Raw genomic sequence first — 14,105 nt, 5'->3', positions numbered from 1 at the left:
CCTTTAAAAGTCAGATGAGCGCACATACAAATTGTACCTTTGTTGTAAGTCTGTCTGGATACATTGGCAGTAACCCTTCTAAACTAATTATACAGTACAGGACACGGGGAAAGTATTTATACACCATGGGTTATAGGCATGTGCCTTCAGGTAATTGGACACTGGCAGAGCTTTAGAGGACACGCTCCAAGGGTGTCTCTCCTATAACCCTAACCCACTCTGAGTCCTTAGTTTTTTGCTAATGTCTAAAGGTGATGAACCTTTTTTCCTTCATGGAGAAATTCACCCTTAGCTTAAATTTATTACGTTTATTTTTCTTTATTATTTTATCATTGGATTCTTCAATCAAGTCCTCACTTTCTTTTACTGCCAGTCTATAAGCAGTGGATCTCAATCAACCCTGGCTCATTAAAACCTTGAGTCGGGCTGGCCTGTAATGTTGCTTTGGTCACTGGATCCTGCATGTGTGCTCACCTTGCCACTTGGTGCAAGGTGTCAGCCGTAGGGTGCTATGCAAGTCCAGGGCCGTGGTCCAATGCTATGGAACCCAGTCCCTAAAGACCCCTTCCGGGGTATGCCCACCGTGATGAGAAAAGGTCACAGATGATCAGGTGTTACTTCACACCATCGATTGCTCACTTTGCCGCCACTTGCGCCTAGAGCCCTTATATATTCTCTGGTGGATAATCTTTTAGGTCCATGTGTTTTAAAAGGTGGTGATTAAAGTCTGGTACACACTAGTAGTTTTTTTTTTTTTCATTCAACTCAGCGGACTGAATGAAAAAAAAAACTGAAGCTCAGGGAGAGCTGCTGTACTAACTATCCAATTTTAGTACAGTGATCACCGCTGCTGTGCTATTGTGTTCTGACAGGGGGATGGCCTTCCCTACCAGAGCACAGTCATTGGCTGAGAGCACTGATCGGGTGCTGATCAGCAGACCTTTTTAGATCATGCCCCTTCCACACAGGCCAAATGTTGGACAGTTCCTATTGAAACTGCCAATGCTGCCTAATATTCGGCCTGTGTGTATGGCCCTTGCTGAAAATCACATTCGCTGCTTTATAAATAGCACATACAACACGTGTATAATCATGTATAATAATATAACTATGTACATAACTCTGTATAACAGGTTGATGCACATTGCAGTAGCATGCTTAGATATGGATATTTTTGCATGGTTACATTTGTAGCCATTTCCTGACCCCAGAGGCATGGTGGCACCTTCTGAGACACGGGTTGGCCAGCATTTTTCTCCAGGGCTAAGAAGGGGTAAAGAAAGAACACTGAGTGTCAGTCACTTGTCTGTATTTTAGAAGTTTTTTTGTTTTTGAACAACACGCAGGTGAGGGTTAGGGGTCCCGGATACCTAAGTAGATCCCTTACAGAATTATCCAGATCTATGTCCCAGCGTCACAGTGTCAGAACCTTTAAGCTGTCCTGACAACATTGTAGGCAGCATCCTAGCTGGTTCATAGACTTCTCTCTGTTTCCTAGGCTCTGTGCGCCCCCAAGGCAGTCTACCAGACCCTTCTGAGAAACCAGCCTTCACCCTGGCTTTATCCAGCAAAATCATCCTCCCGTAACTTGATTCTGGTATCCTCCTTTGACTGGCAGGACAGTTCCAGGGCCACTTCAGGTCTATCGCACATGTTAGGTCCCACACAGGCTATTGGCCTAATAGAATAGTTCAGTCAAGGAGCACCACCTCCCCAGTCTGCACCCTGCGGGAAGAGAGCGATCACAAGGCCTGTCCCAAATATTTATATCCTCCTCCAGCACGCACCAGTGGCATGAACTTCCTCCTGGGTTGGCTGAAGGAATACTCATAACAGCCCTGTTGTAAAATCTTTTACTATTGCCAGTGGTACAAATGACACCTACTGGCAGCAGTAAGAAATCACAGCTCCACTGAGTTTAGGGGAAAACCAAGTGAAAAACGAAACTACAAATCAGTCTGGGCTGACAATCAGCCAGCAAATCTTCATTTGAGACACATCTTTATTTAAGACACAGTGCTACACATTGGTCCAGCTGGGACCAATGTAAGTATATGCATGTCATACCTGAAAGATACACCGGAAAGCTGGAAATTACTGTGGTCGGCATCGCTACTACAGTGATCTCCACTGGCATCCAGGTCCCATGCCCAGTGACTGCTTTGCTGTTAGGTGAACACAGGAGGTCTCTCGCACAGCATCATTCACAGAACACTTTGCATTTTCTTAATTAATGGAAAGTGTTCTCTGCACGGGTGGAGAGGTGTTTTTTTTTTTTTTGCCCAGACATACACTTTAAAAGGAAAGTATGGCAAAAGCTTTTTTTGATCATAGTTCTCTTGTGGTGCACTTACTTGTGCTCTCCTGTGACCCAGAATCAGCCAACAGTGGGCTAAAGTTCGCTGTCGGCTGATGCCACAGACCCACTCCATGCTCTGGAAGAAACCCGAACATATTGTGGGGATCCACCCTGTTGCCTGATTAACAACTGGCCCCGGATCTCATAGTGTGCCTGAGAGCTGAAGCCATCTGCACCCGCCCCCTTTCCATTACGGTGCTACAGTGAGCTCTACTGTGGCAAAGCAGAGAGTGGTGACTAACAATCACGCTCTCTGCTCAGAGCTGACTGATAACTGAGCGATCAGTGGTCATGTGATTGCTAAGTTCTCAGACCATTACTGCAGCAGGGGGGAAAGTATGTGTGTTTGTTTTTATGCTTATGATCTAATGCAACAGAAGTGATTGCCACAATTATTACATTTGGCACTTACAATCCAGTTCAGTACTATCTGAATCATTGACCCTAAACAAATATATTTAAATCAGGTGTTATGACTTTTTTATGACTTTTTTATTCAGTGTGTCTGTTCAGGGTCAGCGATTCAGAAAGTATTGAAACCAGGGAACTAGTATTTTTATAGAAAGGTGAGCAATGGAAGCCTTCATATTTCTCTCAGTACCGATTTTGTTTTGCTACAATGAAAAGAGCTAGCCTTCAGGCATTTGGGGGTTAACGCAAGCGCCACATCAGCAAGCAGACAATGCACAAGAATGTGTCCCTGTACAAACTGAGGTCCATGCCTGCAGTAACACCTGATATGTCTGAAGGACAGCTCCAATCATCTATGTCACTTTTCTTTCCTGGAACAAAATATAATTTCACCACATCAAGTTACCAAAGATACTCAAACAATTGTATGTCCCACTGATCTTGGCTTCACTTTGTCTCACAATGCACAAGAATGTGTCCCTGTACAAACTGAGGTCCATGCCTGCAGTAACACCTGATATGTCTGAAGGACAGCTCCAATCATCTATGTCACTTTTCTTTCCTGGAACAAAATATAATTTCACCACATCAAGTTACCAAAGATACTCAAACAATTGTATGTCCCACTGATCTTGGCTTCACTTTGTCTCTAGGGGCTGGACTTTCCTGACTTTTGGACTAAACTCCACCCCACAGAATGAGTCCAATGAGTGCACCCTTACTGGCCACTAAGGTGCTCATGATGGTATTGGGCAGGGCTTAGCATAGGAGGAAGGATAAGCTCTAAAGATTCCCAAGAGCTTTGTTGTGTGCCCCTCTGATCATGGTTTAATTTGTCTCTAGGGACTGGGCTTCCCCGACTTTAGGACTAAATTCCACCAACACTTACTGGCCAATAAGATGTTTATGGTGGTAGTGGGCAAGGCTTAGGTCTAGGAAGAGGGATACGCCCTAAAGATACCCAAGAGTCTCTTTGTATGCCCTTTGATCCAGGTTTTATATTGTCTCTAGCAGCTGAGTTTTTCTGACTTGGGACTAAACCCCATCCACCTATCATCTTCTTGTCCATTTATTGCACACCTAAGCTGGGTACACATGGGCCAAAAATCAGCTTCTGTTAAACGTGCATGCTGGGAAAACCAGCAACTGATCAGCTGCGAGTGCTAATGAGTGTATTTTGGCGGGGGGAAAGTCCCCCTGTCAGAATAAAATAGCACAGCGGGAGAGATCGTCGCACAAACCTTCCACCTACCATCTTCTTGTCCATTTAGTGCACACTAAAGCTGGGTACACATGGGCCGAAAACTCCCTCGCTTTGGGACTAAATTCCACTCGTCTACCTATTTTCTTGTCCAGTGAGTGTAAACTTAACGGTCACTAAGGTGTTCATGGTGGTGAGCAGGATTTAGTTATAGGGAGAGGGCTAAACCCTAAAGTTATGTAAGTCTTATCCTGGGTAACAAAATGAAAATAGGATTGGGGGGAGGATGGGGGGTACACAGAACAAAGGTAATATTAATAACTTGTTCTGCCTTCTTTTAGGTGGGACTTTTATCATCATGGATGACAAGTCCATTTAACCTTAAAAATGACACCTTGTTATAAACCTGGTATTTTGGTGTTATTGGTGAAAGCGTATATTGTTCTTTTCTTAAAAAGAAAAAATTATGTTTTTAGATATATCAATATGTTCAATTTTGTGATGTTAATAATGCAACTGTTTATTTGACTGACAGAGCCACCAAAGCCAGCCCCACGAGTGCAAACACTGCCAGTGACCAAACCCAGCGAAGGGTTGTTCGAAAACCCATTTGGATCAGACTCCTTTGGTGCTCCATTACAAAACTCTGTAAGTAACAGTCTAGTTTTGTACAGTATGGAGTAAGGACATAGTATCAAAATAGACCTAAAGTTCAAAATTTCACTGAACCTACTTTCCTCATCTGCTGAACTATACCAAAAAAAAAGTAACTACAAGTTGTAAAATGTCTTTACTGAAGATAATAGTGCTTTTCATTTCTTTTTTCAACTAAATGGGTTGTTTTACCAGGTGAGGTTCACATATACTTCATTACATCTCTAGAGGGAGCCTTGAAGTAAAAGTTCAGTCAAACGTCAACTATATTTAAATCTACTTCCATCCACATTCTAAGTCTATTCTATCTACCCTGTTAAAGAAAGATCTGTATACTTACCTGTTCTGAGGGCGCTCTGGTTTGGTTACATGATCAGGTCTCAGCATCGGCTTCAGTGTAGAGAAGAGATAGCGGACAATGGCTGCAGAGCCTGGACGATGACATCTCCCATAGGCTTACTATGGAGCATCTGTTGTCAGCTGTCCCTCCTCTACACTGAAGCTGGTTGCTGAGGCCTGATCATGTGACTGGGCCGGAGCGCCCTAAGAATAGGTAAGTATACAGATCTTTCTTTTCACAAGGTACATAGAATAGGCTTAGAACGGAAGTGGGAGTAGATTTAAGTATATTTAGTGTTTTGAATATCCACTTTAAGGCTCTCTCTGGAGATGTAATGAATGCCTTAAAGTATATGTGAACCCTCATGTTGTAAAACAACTCAGTTTATAATAGAAACGAAAGGCAAAACATTTCCGTGTGTGTTGTGGGGGTTAGCTCAATTGGGGATCACCTTCACTTGGAAAAAGGCCATCCAGACTGCAGGTCTTTCTTAAAAGTCTGACTTGTAGCCAGTTTTATTTAAATGGTTGCATGGAAATCAAACAAAACAAAACAGAAAACTAATCCTTCCCATCCAGGCACTAACTAAATAGAAGTGATTCCTATATCTCAGGTGAAGGGCTTCTCTCAGTCACCCACAAAACAAAGATAATGTAAACCTATGTCTTTCTCTTGCAAAGCAAATTTCACATCAGTAGCTCTCTCAGGTTTAGCTTCCTGAATCCCAGGCCAAAGGCAACCTCTTGCTCCAGCCTGCTTTATTTATATCACCTGCTGGTGGTCAGCAATGGAACCTAAAATCTGGTCCGGAACCAATACTGCCAAGGTGGCCTGGAAAACCCGGCCTACATTCCACGTTAGTTTCCTGCATATGAATGCGTCCGAGGTGATACATAGCGTCCATTATATATATATAGAATTGTTAGACCACTTCTAGGGACAGTAAATCACATCTACATCCCTGTAACAATATTGGAAAAAGGAGGTTGGGAGAACACCACTCTCCCATTTGGTGATGGGACTTTAGAGGATGTGAGGCTGTCACTGAGGTGAACACACACATTTGTTGATAGAAAAATTGTAAGTTTATTACAAAAACATAAATAGCATAAAATTGACAAATACATCAAGCCACATATGGAAATTGCCAATAGTGATACTTAAATCATTATAAAACTTGAAGGATGCTGGTGCATGGAGTATTCCGCCGCGTTTCGCAGAACCATGAATTGCTTCTTCTGGGCAACTCTACATTCATCTATATTTTACAAAAATCATCATTATAATAACAATAACATGATTAATTTATTACATAATTCTCAAAACACATATATATGATGTAATACCATTAATATAAGTGCTCACCAATTTGCATAATATTGACCATATGTGACCAACAACATCACAAGAAGGAAAATCAGACCATCATCTTTTGGACACATATAGCCAATATTATGCAAATTGGTGAGCTTTGGACATAGCTGGTCACAGATCGTGGTAAAGCGCCAATCACAACGGCCCTTTATGACTTGATCGGCTGTGTCCAATCACAGCGGATCACGATGTAAACACAAGCCGGTTATCGGCATTCCTTTCCTCGCGCTGACAGCAGGAGGAGAAAAGAACTGGTAACTGGCTTGTATGAAAGGGACACTTACACTGGTAATCAGGGCACTGATTATCAGTGTCCTGATTATCAGTGCAGCCCCAACAGTACTGCCTATTGGTGGCCACCAGTGCTGCCAATCAGTGCCCACCAGTGATGCAAATCTGTGCCTCCTCATCAGTGACACCTATTAGTGCCCATCAGTGCCGCCTATCAGTGCAACCTCATCAGTGCCCACCAGTGCTGAGAAATCAATGCAGCCTATCAGTGCCCATCAGTGCAACCTGTCAGTGAATATTAGTGCAGACTCATCCGCGCACATCAGTGAAGGAGAAAAATTAACGTATTTAATCACCACTGTTTATTAACAGTGGTGATTAAATAGCACCAAAAGAAAGCTCTATTTGTGTAAAATAAATGATAAAAATGTCATATGAGTACAGTGTAGCATGACCGTTCAATTGTCATTCAGCGTGCGACAGCGCTGAAAGCTGAAAATTTGCTTGGGCAGGAAGAGGGTAAAAGTGTCCAGTACGTAGTTAGTGAGGGTGGCAGGGAGAGCACACAAATAGCGATCCATGACCACACGTTCCACAGTCTTAGAGGCTGACAACATTTTGGGCTACAGTCACTTCCTGTTGAGATGTATCAGGTCAAACATCTGGAAGCGGGATGGCTTGTCTGAACATTATGACCAGTGATGCACCCGCTGAGCCCGGACCACAATGGTGATGCCCATGCGTGCAAGAAGCTTTTAGTTTTTCATAGTCCTGGGCAGCCTCTGGTTCCAGGTCATAATAAGATTTTTGGGGTTCACCCATCAGAAAATGTGCTAGCAGCCTATTGTTCTTTTTGCCATCCCGAACAGCAACTCTTTTAAACATTGTGAGGTAGGCCTCCCCCCATCATCTGCAATTGTCATCTTCTGCAGGTAATAGCTGGCATGCACCATTTTCTGTTCCACCAGCAGCGAGCCTGTGGACCCCTTCTTTAAATCCACCAAGTGTTGGGCCAATTCCCTAAGGAGCTCTCAGTCTGCTTGTTGGGGCTCCGTAAACTGGCGATTCACCTCTGCGAACTGGGGGTTGGTTTCCTGCTGGGTTGCAGTGGCCTTACTCAGGAAGTTGACCACCAAATCCACCATATGTAGGGGGGAGGGGTGGTTAGATCAAATGAGAAGCAGTATACCTCTCCACCAGGTCCACTAGCTGGTCTGCAGACTTAGGGTCTCCATAGCTGACCCACTTCCTTAAGCACTTGGCGACCACGCTCTAGCAAAATGACGGCTACATCGTGGTCTGCCACTTCTGGGAGGGCGTCATATGACGTTCTCTCATGATTGGACGGCGCACTCTGTGATCGCCATGTCCTTCGGACACAGCTGTTCACAGATCGTGGTAAAGAGCCAATCACAATGGCCCTTTACCACTTGATCAGCTGTGTCCAAGTACAGCTGATCACGATGTAAACACAAGCCGGTTATCGGCATTCCTTTACTCGCACTGACACTATGAGAGGAGAGACGGTAATTGGCTTGTGTGAAACTGACATCTACACTGGTAATTAGGGCACTGATTATCAGTGCTCCCTATCTGTGGCCACCAGTGCTGCCAGTCAGTGCCCACCAGTGATGCCAAATAGTGCCCATCAATGATGTCAACCAGTGGCCATCAGTGCCACCCTATTAGTGCCACCTAACAGTGCCGCCTATCAGTGCCCTTCAGTGCCGAGGTGTGAGATAGGCCTCCACATCATCTGCAGTTGTAATCTTCTGCAGGTAATAGCTGGTATGCACCATTTTCTGTTCCAGCAGCAGCAAGCCTGTGGACCCCTTCTTTAAATCCACCAAGTATTGGGCCAATTCCCTAAGGAGCTCTCAGTCTGCTTGTTGGGGCTCCGCAAACTGGCGATTCACCTCTGCGAACTGGGGGTTGGTTTCCTGTAGGGTTGCAGTGGCCTTACTCAGGAAGTTGACCACCAAATCCACCATATGTAGGGGGAGGGGGGGGTTAGATCAAATGAGAAGCAGTATACCTCTCCACCAGGTCCACTAGCTGGTCTGCAGACTTAGGGTCTCCATAGCTGACCCACTTCCTTAAGCACTTGGCGACCACGCTCTAGCAAAATGACGGCTACAATGTGGTCTGCCACTTCTGGGAGGGCATCATATGACGTCCTCTCATGATTGGACGGTGCACTCTGTGATCGCCATGTCCTTCGGACACAGCTGTTCACAGATGGTGGTAAAGAGCCAATCACAATGGCCCTTTACCACTTGATCAGCTGTGTCCAAGTACAGCTACATACATAGTAGGTGAGGTTGAAAAAAGACACAAGTCCATCAAGTCCAACCTATGTGTGTGATTATGTGTCAGTATTACATTACATATCCCTGTATATTGCGGTCATTCAGGTGATTATCTAATAGTTTCTTGAAGCTATCAATGCTCCCCGCTGAGACCACCGCCTGTGGAAGGGAATTCCACATCCTTGCCGCTCTTACAGTAAAGAACCCTCTACGTAGTTTAAGGTTAAACCTCTTTTCTTCTAATTGTAATGAGTGGCCACGAGTCTTATTAAACTCTCTTCTGCGAAAAAGTTTTATCCCTATTGTGGGGTCACCAGTACAGTATTTGTAAATTGAAATCATATCCCCTCTCAAGCGTCTCTTCTCCAGAGAGAATAAGTTCAGTGCTCGCAACCTTTCCTCATAACTAAGATCCTCCAGACCCTTTATTAGCTTTGTTGCCCTTCTTTGTACTCGCTCCATTTCCAGTACGTCCCTCCTGAGGACTGGTGCCCAGAACTGGACAGCATACTCCAGGTGCGGGCGGACCAGAGTCTTGTAGAGCGGGAGAATTATCGTTTTATCCCTGCAGTTGATCCCCCTTTTAATGCATGCCAATATTCTGTTTGCTTTATTAGCAGCAGCTTGGCATTGCATGCCATTGCTGAGCCTATCATCTACTAGGACCCCAAGGTCCTTTTCCATCCTAGATTCCCCCAGAGGTTCTCCCCCCAGTGTATAGATTGCATTCATATTTTTGCCACCCAAATGCATTATTTTACATTTTTCTACATTGAACCTCATTTGCCATGTAGTCACCCACCCCATTAATTTGTTCAGGTCTTTTTGCAAGATTTCCACATCCTGCGGAGAAGTTATTGCCCTGCTTAGCTTAGTATCGTCTGCAAATACAGAGATTGAACTGTTTATCCCATTCTCCAGGTCGTTTATGAACAAATTAAATAGGATTGGTCCCAGCACAGAACCCTGGGGAACCCCACTACCCACCCCTGACCATTCTGAGTACTCCCCATTTATCACCACCCTCTGAACACGCCCTTGTAGCCAGTTTTCAATCCATGTACTCACCCTATGGTCCATGCCAACGCACCTTATTTTGTACAGTAAACGTTTATGGGGAACTGTGTCAAATGCTTTTGCAAAATCCAGATACACCACGTCTACGGGCTTCCTTTATCTAGATGGCAACTCACCTCCTCATAGAAGGTTAATAGATTGGTTTGGCAAGAACGATTCTTCATGAATCCATGCTGATTACTGCTAATGATATCATTTTTATTACTAAAATCTTGTATATAGTCCCTTATCATCCCCTCCAAGAGTTTACATACTATTGATGTTAGGCTAACTGGTCTGTAATTCCCAGGGATGTTTTTTGGGCCCTTTTTAAATATTGGTGCTACATTGGCTTTTCTCCAATCAGCTGGTACCATTCCAGTCAATAGACTGTCTGTAAAAATTAGGAACAACGGTCTGGCAATCACCTGACTGAGTTCCCTAAGTACCCTCGGATGCAAGCCATCTGGTCCCGGTGATTTATTAATGTTAAGTTTCTCAAGTCTAATTTTAATTCCGTCCTCTGTTAACCATGTAGGTGCTTCCTGTGTTGTGTCATGAGGATAAACACTGCAGTTTTGGTTACTGAAGCCCCCCGATTCACTCGTGAAGACTGAGGAGAAGAATAAATTCAATACCTTTGCCATCTCCCCATCCTTTGTAACCAGATGTCCTTCCTCATTCTTTATGGGGCCAATATGGTCTGTCCTCCCTTTTTTACTGTTTACGTGTCTTTCATGTTCTATCTTAGCCATCCTAATTGCACCCTTACATTTCTTATTGCATTCTTTATAAATTCTGAATGCTGTGGATGATCCCTCAACCTTGTATTTTTTGAAGGCCTTCTCCTTTGCTTTTATATGCATTTTTACATTGGAGTTAAGCCATCCAGGATGTTTGTTCGCTCTTTTAAATTTATTACCCAATGGAATACATTGGCTAATGCCCTTATTTAATATGCTCTTAAAGCAAACCCATCTCTCCTCCGTATTCTTTGTTCCTAATATTTTATCCCAATTTATGCCTTTTAGCAAGGTTTGTAGTTTAGGGAAGTTGGCTCTTTTGAAATTCAGTGTATTTGTGTTCCCTTCATGTCTCCTATTTGTGTGATTTATACTGAAACTAATTGACCTGTGATCGCTGTTACCTAAATTGCCCCGTATTTCCACATCTGTTATCAGGTCTGTATTGTTGGTAATCTAGTTTTATTTCTAGTTGGTGCGTCTACCATCTGACCCATAAAATTGTCCTGCAAGACACTAAGGAACTGGCGAGCCTTAAATGAATGCGCGGTTCCCTCCGCCCAGTCTATGTCTGGATAATTAAAATCCCCCATTATGATAACACTTCCCATCCTTGCTGCTAATCCAATTTGTGATAGGAGATCCGTCTCCACTTCCTCCCTCAGGTTAGGGGGCCTATAGCATACTCCCAGTATTATTTTCCCCTTAGCTTCATCCCTTTGGAGCTCTACCCATAAAGATTCCACCTCCTCCCTAGCCCCCTCAGTGATGTCATCTCTCACATTCACTTGTACATTATTCTTGATATATAGGCATACCCCTCCCCCTTTTTTACCCTCTCTATCCTTGCGGTATAGGGTATACCCTTGAATGTTTGCCAGCCAATCATGAGAGCTGTTGAACCAGGTCTCTGAAATTCCCACAAAATCCAAATCCTCCTTGTACAACAGTATCTCTAGTTCACCCATCTTGTCCGCCAGGCTCCTGGCATTGGTGAACATGCCACATAGTTTAGACCGGTCGCATATTGTCCTCGTATTGGGTGTTTCAAGATTGCAACTTGGACTTGCTACTATACTCACCTTGTGTTTTTGTGCTTTGGTTAACCTACCACTAATGCCCCCAATACTACCCTCTGGAATATCTTCCGCGCTGGCTATCACTGTCTCTGGACCCTCCCCCCCATCACCTAGATTAAAAACCCCTCTAACTTTTTGGCCATCTTCATTCCCAGCAGATCTGCACCCTCCTCATTTAGGTGCAGTCCGTCCCTTCTATAGTACCGGTTACCGACTGAGAAGTCGGCCCAGTCCTCCAGGAACCCAAACCCCTCCTTACTACACCAGCTCTTCAGCCACTTGTTTACTTCCCTAATCTCCCTCTGCCTCTCTGGTGTGGCTCGATGTACCGGTAGTATTCCTGAGAACACTACCTTGGAGGTCCTTTTTCTCAATTAAGCTCCTAAGTCCCTAAAATCGTTCTTTAGGACACTCCATCTGCCTCTGACTTTGTCATTGGTGCCAACGTGCACCATGACAGCCGGGTCTTCCCCAGCCCCTCCCAGTAATCTGTCCACAAGATCCGTGATGTGCCGAACCCGAGCGCCCGGTAGACAACATACTGTTCGGCGCCTCAGGTCTTGGTTACAGATTGCCCTCTCTGTCCTTCTAAGAATTGAGTCCCCTACCACCAGAATCTGTCTTTCCTTTCCCTTTGTTGCCCCCCCACTCTCACTGGAGGAGTTCTTCCCCTGGCAGCTAGGAGAGTCCCTCATCTCCAGCAGTGCTGGTCCCTGACTGGTTACACCAATGTCACTCAATGGAGCGTACTTATTGGGATGCTCCAGTCCTGGATCGGCCTCCCTGGCACTTCCCCCTCTACCCCTCCTGACTGTCACCCATCTACTCTTTGCTAGTGCCTGCACCTCTTTGTCTCCACCCGCCTCTGTGCTGGCCCCTGCCGGCACCTGCCGTGTACGTTCCTGGCTCACCTTTAGTATGGAGGGACTTCTCAGTGCTGACAGTTGCTTCCCCAGATTCAGAACCTGGGCTTCCAGGGAAACAATGTGCTTACATTTTGCACAGCAGTATTCGCCCTCGATCGGATGATCAAGGAACGCATACATGCGGCAAGATGTACAAAGAGTCGCCTCTCCACACCCGCCGGGCATCGTACCTATTAAATTTAGTGAGGATTTGGGGATTTTACCCCAAATTACCTAACAACTAGTTTCCTGGCACTAATACTCAAGACAATACACAGGTACACGACAAGACAATACACAGGTACACAATACACAAGTACTAACGATCCACACACACTACTCAGACAACACTCAGATACTCACACTACACAGGTACTATGACCCCTGTTATAACCTCCTGTTTTAAACTCTTGTTTTTAACTCCCACTTAATCCAGCTCCACTTACACCAAGCTCCACAGCTTCAAACTGAGCACGCTCAGACTGAGTCCTACAACAAGTTAAATAGGCACCTGTGAGCAATTAACCACACCCCTTAATTGATAGACTGATGAAACAAGAAAAAAAAAAAAAAAAGCTATTTAAAAAGTGACAGCAAAAGGCAAATTAAAAACTAAAAGGAAAAGTCCCCAAAATGCAACCCAGCAAACACCAACAGACAGCAAACACACACCAACAGACAGCAAACACACACCAACAGACAGCAAACACACACCAATAGACAGCAAACACACACCAACAGACAGCAAACACCCACCAACAGACAGCAAACACCCACCAACAGACAGCAAACACCAACAGACAGCAAGACTTGTATACTCTAACACTTGTTTTTAACTCCCACTTAATCCAGCTCCACTTACACCAAGCTCCACAGCTTCAAACTGAGCACGCTCAGACTGAGTCCTACAACAAGTTAAATAGGCACCTGTGAGCAATTAACCACACCCCTTAATTGATAGACTGATGAAACAAGAAAAAAAAAAAAAAGCTATTTAAAAAGTGACAACAAAAGGCAAATTAAAAACTAAAAGGAAAAGTCCCCAAAATGCAACCCAGCAAACACCAACAGACAGCAAACACACACCAACAGACAGCAAACACACACCAACAGACAGCAAACACACACCAACAGACAGCAAACACCAACAGACAGCAAGACTTGTATACTCTAACACTTGTTTTTAACTCCCACTTAATCCAGCTCCACTTACACCAAGCTCCACAGCTTCAAACTGAGCACGTTGTAAACACAAGCCGTTTATCGGCATTCCTTTACTCGCGCTGACACTATGAGAGGAGAGACGGTAACTGGCTTGTGTGAAACTGACATCTACACTGGTGATTAGGGCACTGATTATCAGTGCTCCCTATCTGTGGCCACCAGTGCTAATATCGGTGGCCACCGGTGCTGCCAATCAGTGCCCACCAGTGATGCCAATCA

At 44.5% G+C, this 14,105-nt stretch overlaps 1 protein-coding gene across 4 annotated transcripts in view; it reads left to right on the top strand.

The window, feature by feature from the left end:
* Positions 1–14,105, top strand: part of DAB2 (DAB adaptor protein 2) — a 272,840-nt gene that overhangs the window by 236,308 nt on the left and 22,427 nt on the right. For all 4 annotated transcript variants that reach the window (XM_073621614.1, XM_073621624.1, XM_073621634.1 and 1 more), the window contains one exon: positions 4,507–4,619. In XM_073621614.1, coding sequence (XP_073477715.1) covers positions 4,507–4,619 — 113 coding nt within the window. The remainder of the gene's footprint in view (positions 1–4,506; positions 4,620–14,105) is intronic.

The sequence above is a fragment of the Aquarana catesbeiana genome, linkage group LG01 (genome assembly GCF_042186555.1).
Source record: "Aquarana catesbeiana isolate 2022-GZ linkage group LG01, ASM4218655v1, whole genome shotgun sequence".
Classification (NCBI taxonomy): domain Eukaryota; kingdom Metazoa; phylum Chordata; class Amphibia; order Anura; family Ranidae; genus Aquarana; species Aquarana catesbeiana.
Note: the sequence above shows the minus strand (reverse complement) of the source record. Positions and strands in the feature narration are given on the sequence as shown.